The following is an 18,754-nucleotide window of genomic DNA, read 5'->3' on the forward strand; positions in this document are numbered from 1 at the left end:
CAAGCTCACCGGCGTCCATAAGATTGTTTAACCCCGCAACACAAAGTTGGATTCGGGTTAGAAGGCATGCCGATGACATTGCTCGCTCTCCGCCTACGCACCTTGCCGTTGCTATTATTATAAGTGTGCAGCATTCGGCGGGATAGGGCTAGACCAAAACCAAGACCCCAGAAATGCGGCAGTCGTGGCGTTCTTGGCCTCTGTGACCGCATAGCCGGATGACGAACTGGCGCTCCCATGCGGTTACTTGCGCGATGATGCACGATCGCCACCTGACCAGGGGCAATGCCACGCGGATGAGACGACGTGACCTTTCCTTTTGGCCATCCCCTGGGGGAATGACAACGCATTGCTTCTGCGATGAATATGTTGAGTTCCAGCGCCGGGGTCACTCATCCGTCGTTAAACCGGCTGGGTTCTTTCAGGGCGGTTTTCGGCTTCGAAGTCTGCGGTCGACGCCGAGTAGCGCCTAGTAACCTTAGTCGCTGATTGTTCCTCCGGACTCGATCGGCCCAGTCCCTTCGCAAAGTCAGCAACTAGTTAAAATTAGGAAAAAAGGGCGCTTACGGGTCGATCAGCCACTGCTTGACGCGCTCATCGAACTTGTGGCCCATGAACATCTTCCAGATCAGGCTTAGCGGGCCGTACTCTTCCTGCAGCAGTTGGGAGTAGGCGAAGGGGATTTTGGCGGGTTCGCCTTCGAACTTGGAGTCGCGGAGGGGGAAGATGTCGTCGGCGAGATAGCGGTGCTTGTCTTTGCAATACATGATTTTTGGGTTCGAGATGTTAGTTCGGAGCGTCGTGATGTCGATGAATAGTCCGGTAGACATGTCTAAAGGTCTGGTTAGAGAAAGGGAAGACGTCAAGCGGGAAGTGGCATACCGATCCATCTGCCATCAATAACATTCCACTTATCGGCAATTGAGTCGTTCTTGTAGAATGGATTGATCTCCAATAAATATCTCCGATGCTGGACTCTCTCCTCCTCCATCATTTCCGGCTTATAATCCGGTACCTTCAACCCACCGCCCAGCCCGCTGGCCACCTCCACCGTCCCCCCCGAAACATGCGGCAACGTCGTACCATCCGGACTCGATCCCTCCTCTCCCCACGGCGCCCTCGGTATCTGGAACTGATGCACCGTCATATTATAGTACCCCGCCAGATGCTCGATGCCACTCTCCGAGACCTGCACATCGATATCGGTGTCCCATGGCATGATATGCCCATTCCACCACCACCCGAGCAGCGTCCCGTGCATGATCCAGGTCTCGGCGCCGAGATCGTCCATGGCGCGGAGGTACGTCTTGACGAGGAGGCGGAGGGTGTAGTGGCGCTCGGCTTCGAGGAGCTCGCGCGCGGCGAAGCGGCCGTCGTAGTGGTGATGGAACTACGGCTCGTGTTAGTGGGTTGCGGCATTGGGGAGATGGTCGGGGGGTTGGGGTTACCTTTGCTTCGTGGAAGTACTTCTGGCCGCCATCCGGAGTTGGTCCCCGGTCGCTGTTGTCTTCGGTTAGATATGTCCGTACGTTCCAGAAGTCGGCATCGCGCTTCTGGAGTTGCGGAATTGCGTGGACAAGTCGTATGGAGATAAATAGTACGGCGAGGATCAGCGTAACTCCACTTAGAACCGACATGGTGAATGGCCGATCCCACTGTTGATCATCTAGAAGTTACAACACTCCATGGCAGGTCGCCCACAGAGCGTACTAGTAGCTTCAAAGAAAGATACCAGTCATCAAACATTGAATCACCAGGGGAGCATGGAGAGTGAGTTATCTATCCATCCAAACTAGAGGTCTTAAGGGCATGTTCCTTCAGGAAGCTCTTCCTCCCGCTCGTATTGATATCGCCATGGACTAGGAGTATCTAGCAGACCCTGGAACAACTCGATCATGATTGGTCAATCACATATCTTCAGTCCCCCCAGACGATAAGCCCCAGAGAATATCAACACCCGCAGATGTGGTCTGATATTGCATTCTCAGTCGGGATTCGAAGTAATAGTAGCTCCAAACGAAGAATCATACACCGAAACTCATCTCCGATGTTAGAAGTCACGTGCAAGAGGGGGAGTTGAGAGAATCAGGCAGAAATTTCTGGTCAGGCACCGAAAGACCCCTGCCAGGTTTGTCAGCCACATCGTCGACTTTAACGCCACATCCAGACTTCAGCGATGCTCGGAACTTTGCGTCGCATCGCATATCCTTCGACCTCAAAGATCGACACCCTCAAGACACCGACGTCCAACTACCGCTTCCCACCTCTCCTTCATTCCAAAGCGCTTCCAGCACGTACCGCCATTATGGCCAACTATCTCGCCTCCATCTTCGGCACCGAACAAGACAAGGCACGTCCACCCTCATCCACTCCATCCACCCACCCACTTACTAACCCCATCGCAGGTCAACTGCAGCTTCTACTACAAGATCGGCGCCTGCCGCCATGGCGACCGCTGCTCGCGCAAGCACGTCAAGCCATCGTACTCGCAGACGATCCTGCTGCCGAACCTATACCAGAACCCGGCGTACGACCCCAAAGGCACCAAGATGAACCCGCAGCAGCTACAGAACCACTTCGACGCGTTCTACGAGGATATCTGGTGCGAGATGTGCAAGTACGGGCTGATCGAGGAGCTGGTGGTGTGTGATAATAACAATGATCGTAAGTGGCGCCGCGCCCCTCGCATCTTCATTTCCTTGCTCCTTGCGGTTGGTTTTCGCGTTTGGAGATCGTCGCTGACACGTTGAATCTTCTCGAACAGACCTAATCGGCAACGTGTACGCCCGCTTCAAATATGAAGAAGACGCCCAAGCCGCCTGCGACACCCTCAACTCCCGCTGGTACGCCGGCCGCCCCATCTACTGTGAGCTGTCGCCCGTGACGGACTTCCGCGAGGCGTGCTGCCGGCTGAACTCCGCCGAGGGGTGCGTACGTGGGGGCTTCTGCAACTTCATCCATCGCAAGGAGCCGAGCGCCGAACTAGATCGGGAGCTGGAGCTGGCGACGAAGAAGTGGTTGCGGGAGCGGGGGCGGGATCAGCGGAGCGCGACGAGGAGTGCGAGTCCGGAGCCGACGAGGAAGAGGGGTTGATATGGTGGTGTTGGGGGGGTCCGCTTGTGCTATGAGGATAGTTGAACCAGGTCCACCTCGGATTAGCTGAGGTGGGACTACTGCATAGGGTTTGGAGTCTGGGAGTCACGGGTAATTTGTTCATCGTCTGTAGGAGGTAAAAAGGGATGATCTATTGCAATCGCTGCAGCGACCGATTCAATTGCGCTCCATTACTTAGTTAATACCAAACGTTTCGCAAGATCCAACGAGATTCAACGATGCGATGTGTATGAGGCCTTTGAAGTCAATTACAAATTATGGAATTTCAAGCCCATTATCATAGCTTCTCTTCCACCGGTGCTTCCCGCTCACACCTCGCACAACAACACTCGAACCCCCACTCCACCTTCAACCTCCCCTGCCTCTCTTCCCTCGTCATCTCCCCCTCCTCGCCCCCGAGATAACTAATACACAACTCCTCCCCCTGGCGCACTTCCCTCGCCGCCCAAAACCGCCACTCCCTCCCTACCCGCTCCTTCGCGACGTTCGGCTCGCACGAGTGGTTGAAGAAGCTCGCTTCAGGCCACAGGCCCCAGCCGAAGTACTCGGACCGGTCGGGGTCCTGCGCGACGGGGGGTCGGAGCCCGAAGGCGTTGCAGGCGGCGACGGCGGTGAGGGTGTGGGAGAGCTGGGTGGAGTCGTTGCGCGTGGTGAGGGAGCTGAGGTTGAGGAGCATGGCGAGTTGGAGGTGGGCAATGGTGTGGAGGGCGAGATCATGGGCGGAGGGGTAGGCGGCCTGGGACTGAGCGAGGTGACGGAGGCTGGTCTCTAGGGGAGTGGGGGGGAATGAGGTGAGGCCGTTCCCTGAGAGGGCATGGTGTCCTGAGGCGAGGAATGACAGCGTGTCGGGGTGGACGGTCGTCTTTGAGATAGCATGTCTAGCCCCGCGGGCGTCTTTGCAAGGTGGAAATATTCCGGGGCGAACCAGTGCCAATTTGGTGGAACACTCTTCCCAGGCGTTTGATATTTCCAGTGGCGAAGGGCGTCGATCGTCCGCGTTCGGGAGCTCGTCCAGTTCGGCTGATTTCCCATGTCGTTTCTTGATGTATGTCTCCAGCGGCTCCCACACCACCGTCCTTGTGAGTCCGTTCTCTAGATTCCACGCGTTTTGACAGGTGAGGGAGCAGAAGGAGAAGCCGGCCAAGGAGTTCCGGATCCGCAGATTCTTCCCATCGTCGTAGAGGAAGCAGTATCCGCAGACTTCTCGACGATATTCCCGGTTGATGGTATACATCGGAACAAATGAAGTCGAGAGAAGTGCCGTCGAATCCGGCAGGTGCTGTAAGGCGAAAACGCCATTTCCTGCCCCTGAGACTGGTTTGATCACCCAGAGAGGAGAAGTAGGGGGTAGTTGAGGGGCGTCTTCGGCTACCGGTAAGGAGTGGTTGTTGATTGACTCCGTCATGGTGTCTGTTGTGGTCATATTCTCGGCCACTGGATTGCTTGACTCCGACTGACGACTGATGATGAGTGCTGATGAACGCGAAACTCGATAGTCTAGTAGACAATAGAAGAGAAGAAGAACAAAGTCGAAATAGAAATAGTTGCCCTAGGTCAGGACCATCATTGTACCTTATTCATGGTCTGTAGAGAGTCTATTGGGAGGATGGGATTCACAGTAGAGACAATAGGGACAATAAGGAACAATGACCGGATCCCGACAATTGACTCCAAACTCGCAAGAGATGGGAAAGAGATGATAAAAATCTCTTGGCTCTTCAAAACTTCCGATTCGGTCTCCTCAAACCCAAATCTGATTTAGTCTCTTCGATTCGTTTGGTTCCGGTTAGCAAAAGCGAAAAGATTTTCTAACTCATTCCACGATGGCAGGCCATCATACGCACGAGGAGATGGATTTCCTCCTGGACATCGCTCTAGGGAAAATCTCAGCCGATAAGGACAAAGCTGAGAAAGTCATGAGGAATGTCACTAAGGACATTAGCGACGGGAGTTTGATTGGGCTGGTCCCCAATCAACCTACCGGCGCCCAAGCGACGTATGGGGGTGATGCGAAAATCCTCAACGTCAGACAGTTCGCGCAGTTGCATCGAGGGCCTAGACCGCTGATACGTGATATGCTAAGGGCGTTCCGCCAGCACGTGATAGGACGGAGAGCGGAGTGGGGTTTCTTGGCTGAGGACGAGCTCCGCTATGCCGAGGATCAGCCGACGGGGTGGAATCCAGGTCCGCCGCCAACCAGGAGAATCCTCCCGCGCAGCTGGTATCCCAACTCCCGACCTCCTCTACTACCACGTCCCAGGTACGACTTTCGCATAAGCACCATTGCCCGTCATTTGCAGCGATACAAAGACGAGGAAGAGAAAGAGCGAAAAGACGACAGACGCAAGGCCCAGCCTTCGCATGTCAGGAAGACATCATGGCCGAAGAAAAGCTCGAACCCATCGACGAATTCAACGTCCGTGAGACGAAGCCGAAGAAGGTTGCGTACTTCTACGACAGTGATGTCGGGAACTACGCGTACGTAGCGGGACATCCTATGAAGCCGCATCGCATTCGAGTTGCTCACTCGTTGGTCATGAACTATGGCTTGTACAAGAAGATGGAGATCTATGTGAGTTCATTCCCTCCCTCATGGCGGGCTGCGGTGGATGCGCCTTGAACTCGCTTTCAATTAGCCTTTTGGATGAGTATGAACTGATGGAATGTCTTTCTCAGAGAGCGAAGCCAGCCACCAAGTACGAAATGACCCAATTCCACGCCGATGAATACATCAACTTCCTCTCGACCGTCACCCCCGATAATATGGATAATTACTCGAAGGAGCAATCCAAGTACAATGTTGGAGACGACTGTCCCGTCTTCGATGGTCTGTTTGAGTTCTGTGGCATCTCAGCAGGTGGCTCAATGGAAGGCGCTGCGCGTCTGAACCGACAAAAATGTGACATCGCCATCAACTGGGCTGGAGGGCTACATCACGCGAAGAAGTGCGAGGCGAGCGGGTTCTGCTACGTCAACGGTGCGCTACCCCGATTTTCCACATGAGAAACCCAGCTAACACTCATTTCTAGACATCGTCCTTGGTATCCTCGAGCTCCTACGATTCCACAAGCGCGTCCTCTACATCGACATCGACGTCCACCATGGCGATGGTGTCGAAGAAGCTTTTTACACCACCAACCGTGTCATGACATGCTCCTTCCACAAATACGGCGAATATTTCCCTGGTACTGGCGAGCTCCGCGACATCGGAGTGGGCGATGGCAAGAATTACGCCGTGAATTTCCCGCTCCGTGACGGCATCACCGACAAGACCTACAAGAGCGTTTTCGAGCCCGTCATCGAAGCGGTCATGAAGTGGTACCAACCGGAAGCGGTCGTCCTGCAGTGCGGTGGAGATAGTTTGTCGGGCGATCGTCTGGGCTGCTTCAATCTCACGATGAAGGGCCATGCGAACTGCGTGAGATTTGTCAAGAGCTTCAATCTGCCCACTTTGGTGCTTGGTGGTGGTGGCTACACGATGCGGAACGTGGCACGGACATGGGCGTTCGAGACCGGAGCCCTTGTCGGACAACCAATGCCTACCGTCTTGCCTTTCAACGAATACTACGACGTAAGTGTCTTCTTCCTCCTATCCAACACTGGGTTCCTCTAAACATGATGCAAAGTATTTCGCCCCTGACTACGAACTGAACGTCCGTGCCTCCAACATGGAGAACAACAACTCCCCCGAATACCTCGACAAGATAAAATACCAGGTCATCGAAAACATCAAGCGCACTGCCTTCAACAACTCCGTGCAAATGACCGAAATCCCCGGCGAGCTCCGCCCGGGTATCTCCTCCGAAGACGACGACATGCGCGACGACGAAGACGAGGACGCCTTCCCGGATGTCCGCGTGACCCAGCACCGCGAAGACCAACGCATCCACGACGACCGCGAGTTCTACGATAGCGACAACGAGGAGACAGAGCGGCCCCGGGCGCGACGGCGCCTCAGCCACCTGGGCGGGCGCATGGTCCTGCAAGATGAGCACGAGGACACCGAGTCCCGCGACGCTGTGATGGCCGACGGCGAGGACATCCTCGCGGAGATCGCCAAGGCCTCCGACGACATGAACGGAGACCCCGACGCCCTGCCCACCAACCACCCCATCGACCCCACCAAACCTCCCGTCGCCCCCATTAACGGTACCACCGCCCTCCCCACCCACAACGAACCCCTCGCCGACCTCCCCCCCGCCACCACCACCACCACCGCCGCCCTTCCCTCTCCCCCCACCGCCGAGGGACAGGAACCCCCCATCCTCCCCGCCCCCACTGGTACCCGCGCCGAGAACAAAGCCATCGAAGATTCCAAAGTCGCCGAAGCCCTCGCCGCCTCCCTCCCCACCGACCCCTCCGCCTCCCCCTCCCGCTCTCCACCCCCCGTCGCCCCACCTACCGCCGCCGAACCCGCGCCCCAACCGACAACTATCGTTGCCGAGCCCGTGCCAGAGAAGCCGACCACGGACGAGGACGGCGACGTGGCGATGGGCGAGGAGGACGCGAAGGACGCGGTTCCGGACGTGGAGACGGTAGAGGAGAAGCCGAGCGTGGCGAATGCGGTGGTAGAACGTGCGGACGCGCCGACGAAGGTGGTAGAGACGGGTGCGGACGCGGGGAAAGATACGGAGATGGAGACGGCGGAGACGGAGACGGAGCCGGTGGCTGCGGTAGCGGTAGCGGTGGCGGAGGCAGAGGCGAAGGTGGAGCAAGGGAGTAAGGAGGTTGCGAAGGAGGAAGTCGGGGAAGGGAGGAGGTCGGCGGAAGCGGAGGGTGGGGAGAAGGAGAAGGCGAGCCAGTGAATTCGAAGTCCGACAGGTCCGTTTTGGAATTTCTCCACCGTCATCTGAAGGAAGGGTCGATCGTTCTCGTTCCGGACCGCTTGGCAATGCGGGCGGTGCGGCGTCCCTACATCTATCCCTTCGGGGCTGACGGTCACGCATGTCCTTCGGTCGTCGTTGGTGAATTGATCGGCGGGATGGCAGGGCGTTTATACTCGGGGCGTACAAAAGGGAGAGGAGTCATACCATCGTTTCGTGGCAGCGACAAGCATATAGGAATTATTAGGATGCATGCATGCGTGCATCAGCAAGGAGTTATGTTCTCGTCGGGTTCGTCCTCGCTGGCGGACTGACCGTTGGCTGGCTCGCTTACAATCGCCTCGTTTCAATTACATGCCGTTCGGATGCATTCTTTCGCGATATACGGACACGGTCTACAAGTTTAGATAGACGGAAATTCGAATGAACGAAGAATTCATCGGTATATTTGTGGCGTTGGGCTGCAACTCGCTTTGCTTTTTTCGGGGCGGCCTGATCGATTATTGTGTTCCCTCCCCACACACGGGACCGCACTGGCACTCTGCCGCTGCTGCTGCGTCCTTGTGCCGAACCGCGTCGACGACCTCTATCCCTTCGCTTCTCTATTTACATGTAATAATCCCACTTGGCCGCGCGATGCGTCACCCCGATCCGGACGAATTGTCTCGCTTTTGCCGCGATGGAGTTCCGTTGCCGCAGGCATGATCGCGCGCAAAAACTCCGCTCATTACCGTCCATCCACTCCTCCGCTCCGGCCTCTCTGTTCCAAATCCCAAAGTTTTGTTGCAAATTCACTAGACAAAGACGGCAGTGAGACACATCTCCTCTGCTCTGCTTCCCAGCGCCGAAAAATATGACCCGGACCCGGAGAAAACGTCCCTCAAAAGTCTGCTGAAAAGAAAAATCCGCGACAACCATCCCGTCCACGTCATGATGCGTGAAGGATATAATTGATTTTGCCTTCAATGACCACCATGACCAACACAAAAGTACATTAGTCGGAGAGGAAAACAGAAGGGTTGACCAAACAAGTGTGCCTCGTGCTTTTGCTTCGAGGACGTGGAGAAGAGACAAGAAGTCGTCTCAGCTGGAGATGACGAAAGTCGGAGAAATTAAAAGAGTCTCCAGATCACCCCTCGCGTCCAACACATATATGTCCATGGAGTCGACAATCGCTTATGGTTGAACTCGGAGGGCTGACCTCAACATGAGAAGAATAAAAGAGCCAGAAAAGTGGCCGGATCTAATGGAGAAGACACGGGAAAGGAATTGCAGGAAACCCTGGGAGGAAATAACGCCGGACCCAATGACATGGTTTCGCAAAATCCGCGGAACCAAACAAGTAATGCAGTCTATTCTGGAAGGTGGGTCGACGGGTAGCCACACCGTGTATGGGGCGTCGCTACGTGATGGTGGCAACGTGGGAGTGTCTTGATCGAAATGTCCTCGGATCTGACGATGATTTCGACCGGAGAGGAAAGGAGATAGGATGGCGTTGCATGTCCCTCAGTCCGTCGGGCCTCTCTCGAATTTGATGGGATGGAAGAGTGTGCTTCGCAGGCACATGCGTCCGGAGCCGCTCACCTCGGCCATGCTGCCACCCTCGTTGTTCTCCTTGTACCCGAACCAACGCCGCCAGAGCTGACCACTAAAGCCACTATTGTAGTAGAAGGAGCTGCCGAGCTGGTTGTGCTCTCCCCATCCGAACACGCTGTCCTCGACCTTCTTTGGCCGGTTGAACACTTGGTCCATGTAGTCCAGGTCCCAGTTCCGGTCGAAGAAGACGGGGTGCGGGGCGTACACGCCTTTGAGACCGTGGTGCAGGGCGCATGAAGGTGGCCACATTTCCGGGAACATGGAGTGCCTCATCTGGTAGGTCTCGTTGTGCATGTAGTCAAGAAGGCGTTTGGAGAGTCGGCTGACAGTGATGATGGCGACTCGGCGAGGTGGGGCCGCGGCGTCAAGGGTGTAGCCGTTGATATCGTTGCGGAAGACCCAGTTGGTTTTGGTTGGGTCGAAGAGAGGGTTGAAGGTGATAAGGTCGGCCTCTTCGCCGACACCCCATTCGTACTTGTCATCGGCGTAGCTACGCGGCGGGAAGTTTTCGGCAGGCGAGGTGAGCATGCCGTTATTCGGGAAGACTGTGGGACCCCAGATGGGGGATTCTTGAGACAAGTTGGTCTCCTCTTCCACCATGCGGGCGAAGTCCGCCCAGCTGCCGTGCTTCTCGGGGATGTAGTAGCGAGCGGACCGCTCCCACATACCTTTGCGAGGTTGCTTGCGAGCCCAGTTGGCAACCTTGTCATTGAACTCGTAATAGTGGCCGGTGTAACGCAAGTCCATCTCCCAGTTCCAGTAATAGTCGTACTCAGGATGCTCCTGAGAGAACCATTGGAGAGCGAAATGAGCGCTGCGATAGACACTGTGCACCGGATGTTGGGACGGATTGTCGAAATTGTCCGGGAACGGTTCAGGATAGTACAGACGCATCAGTTGCTCGGACCAGAGGGTTGCAATCCCCCAGAATTCCTCAGGAACGTTCTCTTCCAAGGTCTGCTGGTAGATATCCGCATCGGTCCATATCGGAATGCTCGTATCCTTGACGTGGACGAGGAGATGCACATCGTATTCACCGCCTGACTTGATGTTGAGCTCGTTGATCATCGCTCGAATCGTGAGGAGTTGATGGTCATCGTAGCGATAACCGGTCCAAGTGCGGAGAATGTAGGCTTGACGAGATACCCGCTTCTTCTTGGGATCGGCCTGTGGCTCGAATCGAGCCTTGTTCTTCTTGGTGCATGCCTCCTGGGCCCTTCCCCAATTGACCTTTCGCCAGTCGGTCCCTCCAGCCATCATCTGATAGACTCGCTCGCTTCCCGCTCGCTCCGACTTGTCAGAGAGGCCAACACCGCCATCTCGGTGATCGTAGCCGTATCCGTACGGAGCAAATCGACCGAAACGCTCCCAGCAGACGTCTTCCGCCAGACCCAGCTCCTTGTAGGAACCGAAGAATGGAGCGGTCATGTTTTGAGGAACGCCAGGATAGGCATAAATGTCTGGAGGTGACATGGTCTCCGCCTCATCAAGGAAGCATTTTTGCATGGGCGAGTGGGCTTCGAGGTAGTCGTATGAGTCGTATTCCGGATACGGGTTGAAAGCAACCGGATCAAAAGGAGGCGTAGCCCCTGATGTTGCATCGTGTTTCCGTTCGGGCTCGGGAGCGGTCGCGTTGGATTGCTGTTCGGGGACGTAGTCTTTGAACGGCACGAGATTACCAACGCCATTCCAGTAACCGTTGAGTCTGTCAACACCAGTCAGCACGCCCGTTCAAGCAGCCTATTATACTCCAACTAAGGCTTTGCCTACCGGATAAATTTCTCCCACGGATAGGCTTGCCGTGGAGATGACTGCTGTGCTTGCCTTTGATGTCTCCTGTAGCCACCTGTCCCAACCAATCCCAGGAAAAACAGAACAACCGTGATCAGGATGAGGAGCCGTTGACGCGACATACGTCGGAAGTTGAAGCGGTCGGACCGCGGACTGGGGGAGCGCCATCGGAGCTTCTTGAGCGAGTGAGTGAAGGGAGGAGCGCCATTGGGGTTGTCGAAGCCCGGTAGCCGCTGATAGTCGAATGCGGAGAGGTTGGAAGGGAGTTTTTCAAGGAATCGCTGAGGGACAAAGTCCCCGACGCGTGGTGTTCTCATCTCTCGCCCCGGTTCTGTGTCTCTGGCATTACCGACGGTCGACGCTGTAGGGTCCAGCGTGTTCCCGTGCCTCGCGCGTGCGATGTTTAGGGAAGAGATGGCGATTATCGTGTCCTCTACGGTCTCTGGTGCGAGGCGAAAGGCGAGTCGCACAAGAAAATTCGCGTGAGAACACGTCAAGGGTCGGAAGAATGGTCGGTCGGATGATGAGATGGAGATGGGAGATGGGATATTATTAGATGCGACCGAGAGGGCCAAAAATAATGTATTGAGTAACCGAGCAACCCCAACCAATCTCCAATGGACAAGCGAGATGAGATAGCGACGAAAAAGACGAAAGAATTGAAGAAAGTGAAGATGCAAAGAATGTGGGCAAGGCTTCTATCGTGATGGAAGTGCAGGAAGTCGGATGGAGATGGGCGGAGGAGAAGAGGAAGAGGAAGAGATGATCGGGACGAAGGATGGGAAGGAAAGAGCGAGCGACTGGGAGGTGGCAGTGACGGTGCTGATTGGACGGGTTTTGGATGGAGCCCAGTGTTATCTGGGAATTGAGGAAAGAAGGGGGAAATTCAAGAAGAAGAGGAAAGAGCGATTTCAGGTTGGTGCTGTGCAGGCAACAGGAGAGTGAAGGAGGCTGGACCGGGAATCTTCGAGGAAGGTGCGGCAAACAACTACTGGATTCAACCAGATTCAAGCAAGCCCGATGATGGCAATGGAATGGAATTGGGGCGACTGGCCGAGACCGCGACAAAGACGAAGTCTGAAGAGCGATGAGAGATGAGATGTGGCCAACTACCAATCAGAGGGCGGCAATCCTGGTGAGCACCCATCGTTGTCGTGGAGTCGTGGGTCTTTTGGGCTGAGCATAGTGGCATGGCACGCATGGCTCTGGTAAAAGGGGCCCGGCATGGGATGGATTAGAGGGGGTCAACTGTCATGTCATGTATTGCTTAGAATGAGGTAATCATCCAGGTTAGGCATGGAACCGGTGGCCCTGGTGACACAATCTGCAATACGCGGGTTTTGCACACCATTAGTAGAGAGATTTACAGCATTTGTTTCGATATTGCTGACGCATGCGGTAATATTGAGCCATTGATTGGCCGATTTGTATTTTCCCTCCCGATATTCTCCTACTGCGTATACAGTTGTACTCCGTACTCATCTTTCGCTCCGAGTCCCACGCCAGCACGGGTCGTTCATCCATTGCCCTTCGTCATGATACCGAATTCGGGCATATCAATATTCAATGCCTTCGCCCCGAGAAAAATGTCTCATGACTTGGGAGGTGAGAATTCAAACTCCAAATGGCCATTCTGACGCTGATGCGACGAAACCACCCTCCGAATCAGCCGTTGGGTCATGGATGACCTCGTCACTTCGGAGTTCTAACCTCTGCTCGCAAGTCTCAGCTCCCCGTCTCCACTGATCATCTTTAGGCAAATGCCGATCAGTTTCGAACTGAAGGTTCAATCCAATAATCTTTCATATTTGAGACCCGCTCCCCTTTTCCCGAGGGGCTCGGCGTTGTACAGAGAGTTATTTTGGATTATACAGATGTATTGCAGAGATGCCATCGCCCGCGTTGAGAGGACAGATACTCCTGTGCGAGATCCATCTCAAGGTTCCTGTTGAGAGGAATGCAGGTTTGCGTGCAGAGAGTTATTGCCGACGTGCAGTAGGCCAACGCCATCGTGGACACTATCTCCATTCAACCCGCCCACCATCTCGAACTCGCTCCACGCCATATCCGTCATCCGCTCGCACCAAAACGACGGTTCGTCAACAGGTCCCAGAGCTGTCCCTTTGCCCCTGTCCCACTCTTCCCATTTCCAACCGCCTGCCACGCGTAAATATGGACGATTCAAGGCTATAGGGCACCATGTCTGCATCATCGATTAGAGAAATTCGGACTTGGGAACCGCGCGGTGCCGGTGACGTCTCGTCGGGTATTTTGTCCATCGGCATGGAATCCCTAATCGATAGTTATGGTATTATCGCCGTACCGCTCCAGGATACAGCGTGGCGCATCTGCATGCACGCCTCAACCCCTTGAAGATGTGAACATCTCGTCATTCGTCATCGACGACGCGTATCTAAGACCATGGTTGTTCTGTTATTATCGGACCGCCGAAACATGAATTACACCATCGTTCCCTAAATTCTAGTGCAGTGCTTAACTACTATCACCACGATAGATTGATGGAATTGAGCCCTGCATACAGTACAAGTAGGTACCCGATGGGGCGGTCGTGTCAGTATCTCATACCCCATTCATCAATCCCTACAGGATCAACGTCTCCATCTACCATTGTCAAGTCTTGGTGCTAGGTTTCTCCAACGATCCAACCTCCAACTTCAAGGCGATGGCCGTTCTACAGGCGTTCAGGACGTGTTCTCTGCTAGGTGAAAGACCTTAAAGGTATCTGAGTCCGGATGTCACAAAGCATTCTACTTGACTATCATCACAAGAAGGCTGTTGTGTTTTCTCCAACAAGGCACAAACTACATGTAGCTCTCTATCACTACGTCTATGCAAGGACAACTCCAGGCGAATCTAATACCGTAACTGACTGCGATTCCCTACCAGTGTCGGTAGTATCAATTCCATTTCCTGACTCATTTCGTACTTCAATCTCCACGCGTCTCAAGTCCATCGCAACTTTATTGCGATCCCCACCGTATCCTTGATGCTTCTCAACCTCGATTCGTCCCCACTCAGCACGAGCGGAAAATCGACGTTTCTCACAGCCCATGTTCCGTCAGAGACGAAGCTGGATTGATATACCATTCCTCTCGCATCACGATCCTGAGGACCAGTTCTAGGAGCAACGTCCATCTCTTGATGAAAATTTTCATCGATGCCCCTACGATGGTAACAGATCGTAGGTACTTAGTACCGCACTTAGTATGGCACTTCCCTCCAACAGACCACCGGAAGCGTCTTGCGTTCCAGTCGTACTGATACGAAAGGGGTATCGGTCAGTTCCTTAGCATGGACGCCCAGCCCCTGTCCCAGTTGACTTCGATTCTTCTTCCATTTCAGCTTTCGAAGTCTCATCCTCGATATCCTCTTCTCTTCTCTCGAATTTCGGCATCCCTTTCCCCTTTGGTCCCCATCAGCGGAGCACTACATGCCCTTAGTATCCCAGCCGGCCTCTTTCTCTTACTTATCCCTCTCTTGCTTGCCCCTCTCATTCAAGCCCCTCTCCTTCAAGTTCATCTCTTTCAAGTCCATCTCAGAACTGCCAAACTCATTGAAAAGGGGAGCTGGATTTGGATTTAGGTGCTTCCTGCGCTGTCTTTATACTTGCAACTGCATGTTAAAATACTCGATTCGATTCGATTCGATTATTTTAGTTCTCATTTAATTGTTCTTCGCTCCGCTGTGAATCCGTAGTAGCTAGAGCATTGTACTCAACCGAACGTTCGATCGGATAAATGCACCTGTCATGGTTCCTCTTGAAAATACATCCCCGTTGAAGGAAGGCCCATCTCATGTCTCAGTATTCTCTTACATAGATCGGGGGGTCTTCTGGACCCCAGGAGGCATTCATCACCGCCATTGATGGTCTGCTGTCTCCCCCTTCTATCTCCTCTATACAGCCTAGTAGGGCACGACTCCTGAGTAGAGTGGTTGGTTATAGGATTGAGATCAATGCTGGAACGGACTTGAATGGACTAGAGCAAACGGTTCCTCAACAGCTCAAGTCTCCATGGCGGCCAAGTCTAAGGATGGGGAGCGGCTGCGAAGGGCACTGAATTGAATAAAAATAGCCCAATCTAAGGAGAGTTCGGGGTCCTTGAAAATGTCCTTGTATGACGGGGTCGCTTTGGATAGATTGACAATGTTCTGGAACAGCTTCGCGGTAATGAGGTACGTTAAAACCGAAGGATTTGCGGGACCGTTGCGTCTTTGATCACTTTCATATTTTGATACTTTAGAAGCACTCCGCCATACTCTTTCAATCCGACATTCTCCTGGCCTCTGTCGGCGGAAATTGGTCTCCGCCTCAGTCCTCACCCCCAGTCCCAGTAGCACGGAGATTATTCAGTAAATACATAGCAAATGGCAATCGACATGTCCAGAGTTCCAGACTTCATGGTTCGCCTTTCAACTTCCGTTCAGTTATCGATTACTACGAACGGCTAGTTAGGAGGACTTTTCGCAGCCATAAGGTTAAGGTCGTTTCCGAAATGTTGCCAGAGACGGATATTCCCCTCTTTGGCGCTCGATATTAATAATATGACTGATCCTTCAATGTCCAGCACCTTTTCTATCCAGCGAACGGCGTCTTCTATGAGGCATCTCATAACCATTTCCTATTCAATATTAATAATAATAATAATACAGGATCACCGAGTGGCGAGCAGAGTACTGAGTCGGTAGCTTAGCAATTAGCACGTAATAAGCACTACATAGTTGGCATTTCAGTAATTAGCCCTAATTATGCCCCGACGTCAACGGTGACTCCTCCGGGTTTTGGCGGACGAACTGCAACACTTGCGCAATTTGTATTAGGATTCAGTTGCGCCTTACTGACCTGAAGGCCATTCATAAGGGTCCGTTTCTGTAGATATATCTATATGAGAGAATGGATTATGAGCCGAAGAGCATTGGACATATCGACGCCAGATGGTGAACATTCGTACCGACGTATGTAACCTAGGAAAGGCAATCCTCACAGCACCCCCTCAAAAGGCCCTCCTTCACAGGACGAAACCACCGAACGAACTCCTCAGATTCCAACGTTCCACAGAACCTGATAACCAAGCATGAATGACCCCTTCCAGCCATCTCAATATACCAATCCCGCCCTCCCTCAATTCCTCCCTTTGGACGGCATGCCCTCCATCAACCGTACCGAAGACTCCACCTCCCCGCCCACCGCCTCCAACGCCTCCGCCACCAACTCCGCTCCTCACACCGCCTCCAGCCCCCCTTCGAACCTCAACCCGCGCTCCTGCATGACCTGCCGCCGCCGCAAAGTCCGCTGCGACAAGCGGCAGCCGTGCTCGAACTGCGCGCGCGCACGCATCGAATGCATCTTCCCCGGCCCGGGGCGCGCGCCGCGGCGGCCGCGCAAGCCGGCGGATGCGGAGCTGTTGGAGCGGTTGCGGAAGTTGGAGGGAGTGGTGCAGACGCTGGGGACGCAGGTGCAGGAGGAGACGGGGGTGAAGGTGGATTTTGTGGACGAGAAATCCGGGGAGAGTGGTGGGAAGGATGGGGAGGAAATGAAGGTGGAGAAAGGATTGTCGTCAGATGAGAGGGTCGCGAAGGCATATAAGGAATTGAAGGAGGCAAAGAAGAAGTGCGCGGATGCGAAGAAGGAGTGTGCGGATGCGAAGGAAACGCATAGCAAGTATAACGGGTTGGAGGCCCGGTTTGGGAGGCTGGTGGTGGATGAAGGACGGAGCAGATATGTGACATCGAATTTCTGGGCGAATCTAGGACAGGAAGTATGTCGATAAGCTGATCTTGGTGTTATTGTTCTATTCTAAACGTCCGCACAGGTTGAAGATATCCGAGCGATCCTTAACGAGTCCGAAGAAGAGGAAGAAGAGGAATATTCTCCTGGCAGCTCTCACCAGTCCTCTCACCAAGGCTACATATTCGGTTACAGCTCCAAGTCGAAAGATTTATCAGACCTACATCCGCCAGCGGACTTGATACCTGTCTACTGGGAAGTATTCAAGGAGAACATTGATCCCCTGCTGAAGATCCTCCATGTCCCGACGATGGAACAGGTCATCCTCGATTACAGAGACAACCTCGACACCTTGAAACCCGGCTGTGAGGCGCTTCTATTCGCCATCTACTACAACTGCGCGACGAGCACCACGGACGAGGAATGCCGAAACCGACTACAAGGCGAGAAGGCCGAGTTGATCCCACGTTATCGATTCGCAGTCGAGCAGGCGCTGGCACGCGCGAATTTCCTACAAAGCGACGAGATTATAGTGCTGCAAGCATTCGTCATGTTTCTAGTCGCCCTACGGCGGAATGACGATGCGCGCGTGATCTGGACGCTCGTAGGCCTCATCGTTCGCATGGCCCAATCGCTCGGTCTTCACCGCGACGGGACGCACTTCAACCTCAAGCCGTTTGAGATTGAGATGCGGCGACGGCTGTGGTGGCAGACCTGCATTCTCGATATCCGAGCTGCCGAAGACCACGGTTGCGACCCCACGATCACAGAGCATATGTACGACACGAAATGCCCCCTTAATATTAACGACAGCGACCTCCACCCCGACATGACGTCCTTCCCCGACGAGCGGATCGGTTGCACGGACATGACCTTCAGTATCATCCGCATCGAAATCACCCGCATGTTCCGCCGCCTCCACTTCATCCCCGCCAACCTCAAGCGCTGCCCCCGCATCTACTCGGGCATCGCCCTCGAGAAGCGCGAGCAATGGATCACCGAACTGCACCAGAATCTCGAAGACCGCTACCTTCAACACTGCGACATGTCCATCCCACTCCACTGGGTCATCGCTACCGTCTCCCGCCTCACCATCGCCAAGATGTGGCTGATCGCCTACCACCCCTTCCAGCGCCTCGACGGCGGCAAATCCCTCCCGCAGGCCACCAAGGACAAGCTCTTCGTCACGAGCCTTGAGAACGTCGAGTACGCCCTTCTGCTCGAGAAGGAGGAGCGCACCCGTAAGTGGGGCTGGCTGTTTACGACTTACATGCAGTGGCACGCCATCGCGTACCTCCTCACCGAACTCTGCGTCCGCACCTCCGGCGATACTGTCGAGCGCGCCTGGCATGCCGTCGATGAAGTCACCCAGCGCCGGTGGGGCGAAGACGTGTACGTCGAGCGAGGATCGTCGAATCTCTGGAAGCCGTTGCGGAAGCTGATCCGGAAAGCTCGAGCGGCGCGCGAGCAGCATCGGGGATCCCGGAAGGGTGCGGAGAAGGATCTGCAGGCGTCGGTGGGTCTTAGGGGCTTGGAGTTTGAGGATGTCGCGGCAATGAATTTCTGGCCGGAGTCGGGCGATCTAGAGACGGCAGGGACGGCGCCGGCGGTGGAGGATATTTCGCCAGGGATTCAAGTTGACGCGGGGATCATGTCGGCGAAGGCGTTGACGGAGCAGCAGGCA

The 18,754-nt window shown here is 54.5% G+C and overlaps 6 protein-coding genes across 6 annotated transcripts in view; 3 read left to right on the forward strand and 3 right to left on the reverse strand.

Moving 5' to 3' along the window:
• Window positions 1–269: 269 nt before the first annotated feature.
• On the reverse strand, window positions 270–1,906 carry P152DRAFT_126530 (uncharacterized protein). The gene is made up of 4 exons (XM_033673739.1): window positions 1,449–1,906; window positions 883–1,390; window positions 568–832; window positions 270–519 (listed from the first exon to the last, which is right to left on the reverse strand). The coding sequence occupies exons 1-4, from the start codon at window positions 1,635–1,637 to the stop codon at window positions 393–395; spliced, it is 1,089 nt and encodes a 362-aa protein (XP_033538135.1). The 5' UTR covers window positions 1,638–1,906; the 3' UTR covers window positions 270–392.
• Window positions 1,907–2,236: 330 nt separating this feature from the next.
• On the forward strand, window positions 2,237–3,359 carry P152DRAFT_454766 (putative U2 auxiliary factor small subunit). Its single transcript, XM_033678650.1, has 3 exons — window positions 2,237–2,350; window positions 2,406–2,664; window positions 2,765–3,359. The coding sequence occupies exons 1-3, from the start codon at window positions 2,306–2,308 to the stop codon at window positions 3,091–3,093; spliced, it is 633 nt and encodes a 210-aa protein (XP_033538136.1). The 5' UTR covers window positions 2,237–2,305; the 3' UTR covers window positions 3,094–3,359.
• A 62-nt stretch (window positions 3,360–3,421) lies between these two features.
• On the reverse strand, window positions 3,422–4,489 carry P152DRAFT_382052 (SET domain-containing protein; the record flags this gene model as incomplete). Its single annotated transcript, XM_033675749.1, has 1 exon — window positions 3,422–4,489. A coding segment is annotated over one exon (1,068 nt), but the record flags the coding sequence as incomplete, so codon positions are not given.
• An 850-nt stretch (window positions 4,490–5,339) lies between these two features.
• On the forward strand, window positions 5,340–8,056 carry P152DRAFT_126556 (uncharacterized protein). The gene is made up of 4 exons (XM_033673740.1): window positions 5,340–5,686; window positions 5,791–6,091; window positions 6,144–6,685; window positions 6,741–8,056. The coding sequence occupies exons 1-4, from the start codon at window positions 5,492–5,494 to the stop codon at window positions 7,917–7,919; spliced, it is 2,217 nt and encodes a 738-aa protein (XP_033538138.1). The 5' UTR covers window positions 5,340–5,491; the 3' UTR covers window positions 7,920–8,056.
• A 1,387-nt stretch (window positions 8,057–9,443) lies between these two features.
• Window positions 9,444–11,446, reverse strand: P152DRAFT_446156 (uncharacterized protein; the record flags this gene model as incomplete). Its single annotated transcript, XM_033677907.1, has 2 exons — window positions 9,444–11,238; window positions 11,304–11,446. 2 exons carry the CDS (start codon window positions 11,444–11,446, stop codon window positions 9,444–9,446), a joined length of 1,938 nt encoding a protein of 645 aa, XP_033538139.1.
• A 4,707-nt stretch (window positions 11,447–16,153) lies between these two features.
• P152DRAFT_428643 (uncharacterized protein) overlaps window positions 16,154–18,754 on the forward strand; it is a 3,201-nt gene continuing 600 nt past the window's right edge. Inside the window, exons 1-2 of the mRNA XM_033677334.1 lie at window positions 16,154–17,101; window positions 17,156–18,754. Of these exons, the coding sequence (XP_033538140.1) occupies window positions 16,418–17,101; window positions 17,156–18,754 (2,283 nt within the window). The 5' untranslated portion in view covers window positions 16,154–16,417. The remainder of the gene's footprint in view (window positions 17,102–17,155) is intronic.

Source organism: Eremomyces bilateralis, assembly GCF_010015585.1.
Source record: "Eremomyces bilateralis CBS 781.70 unplaced genomic scaffold P152scaffold_2, whole genome shotgun sequence".
Taxonomy (NCBI): Eukaryota; Fungi; Ascomycota; class Dothideomycetes; order Eremomycetales; family Eremomycetaceae; genus Eremomyces; species Eremomyces bilateralis.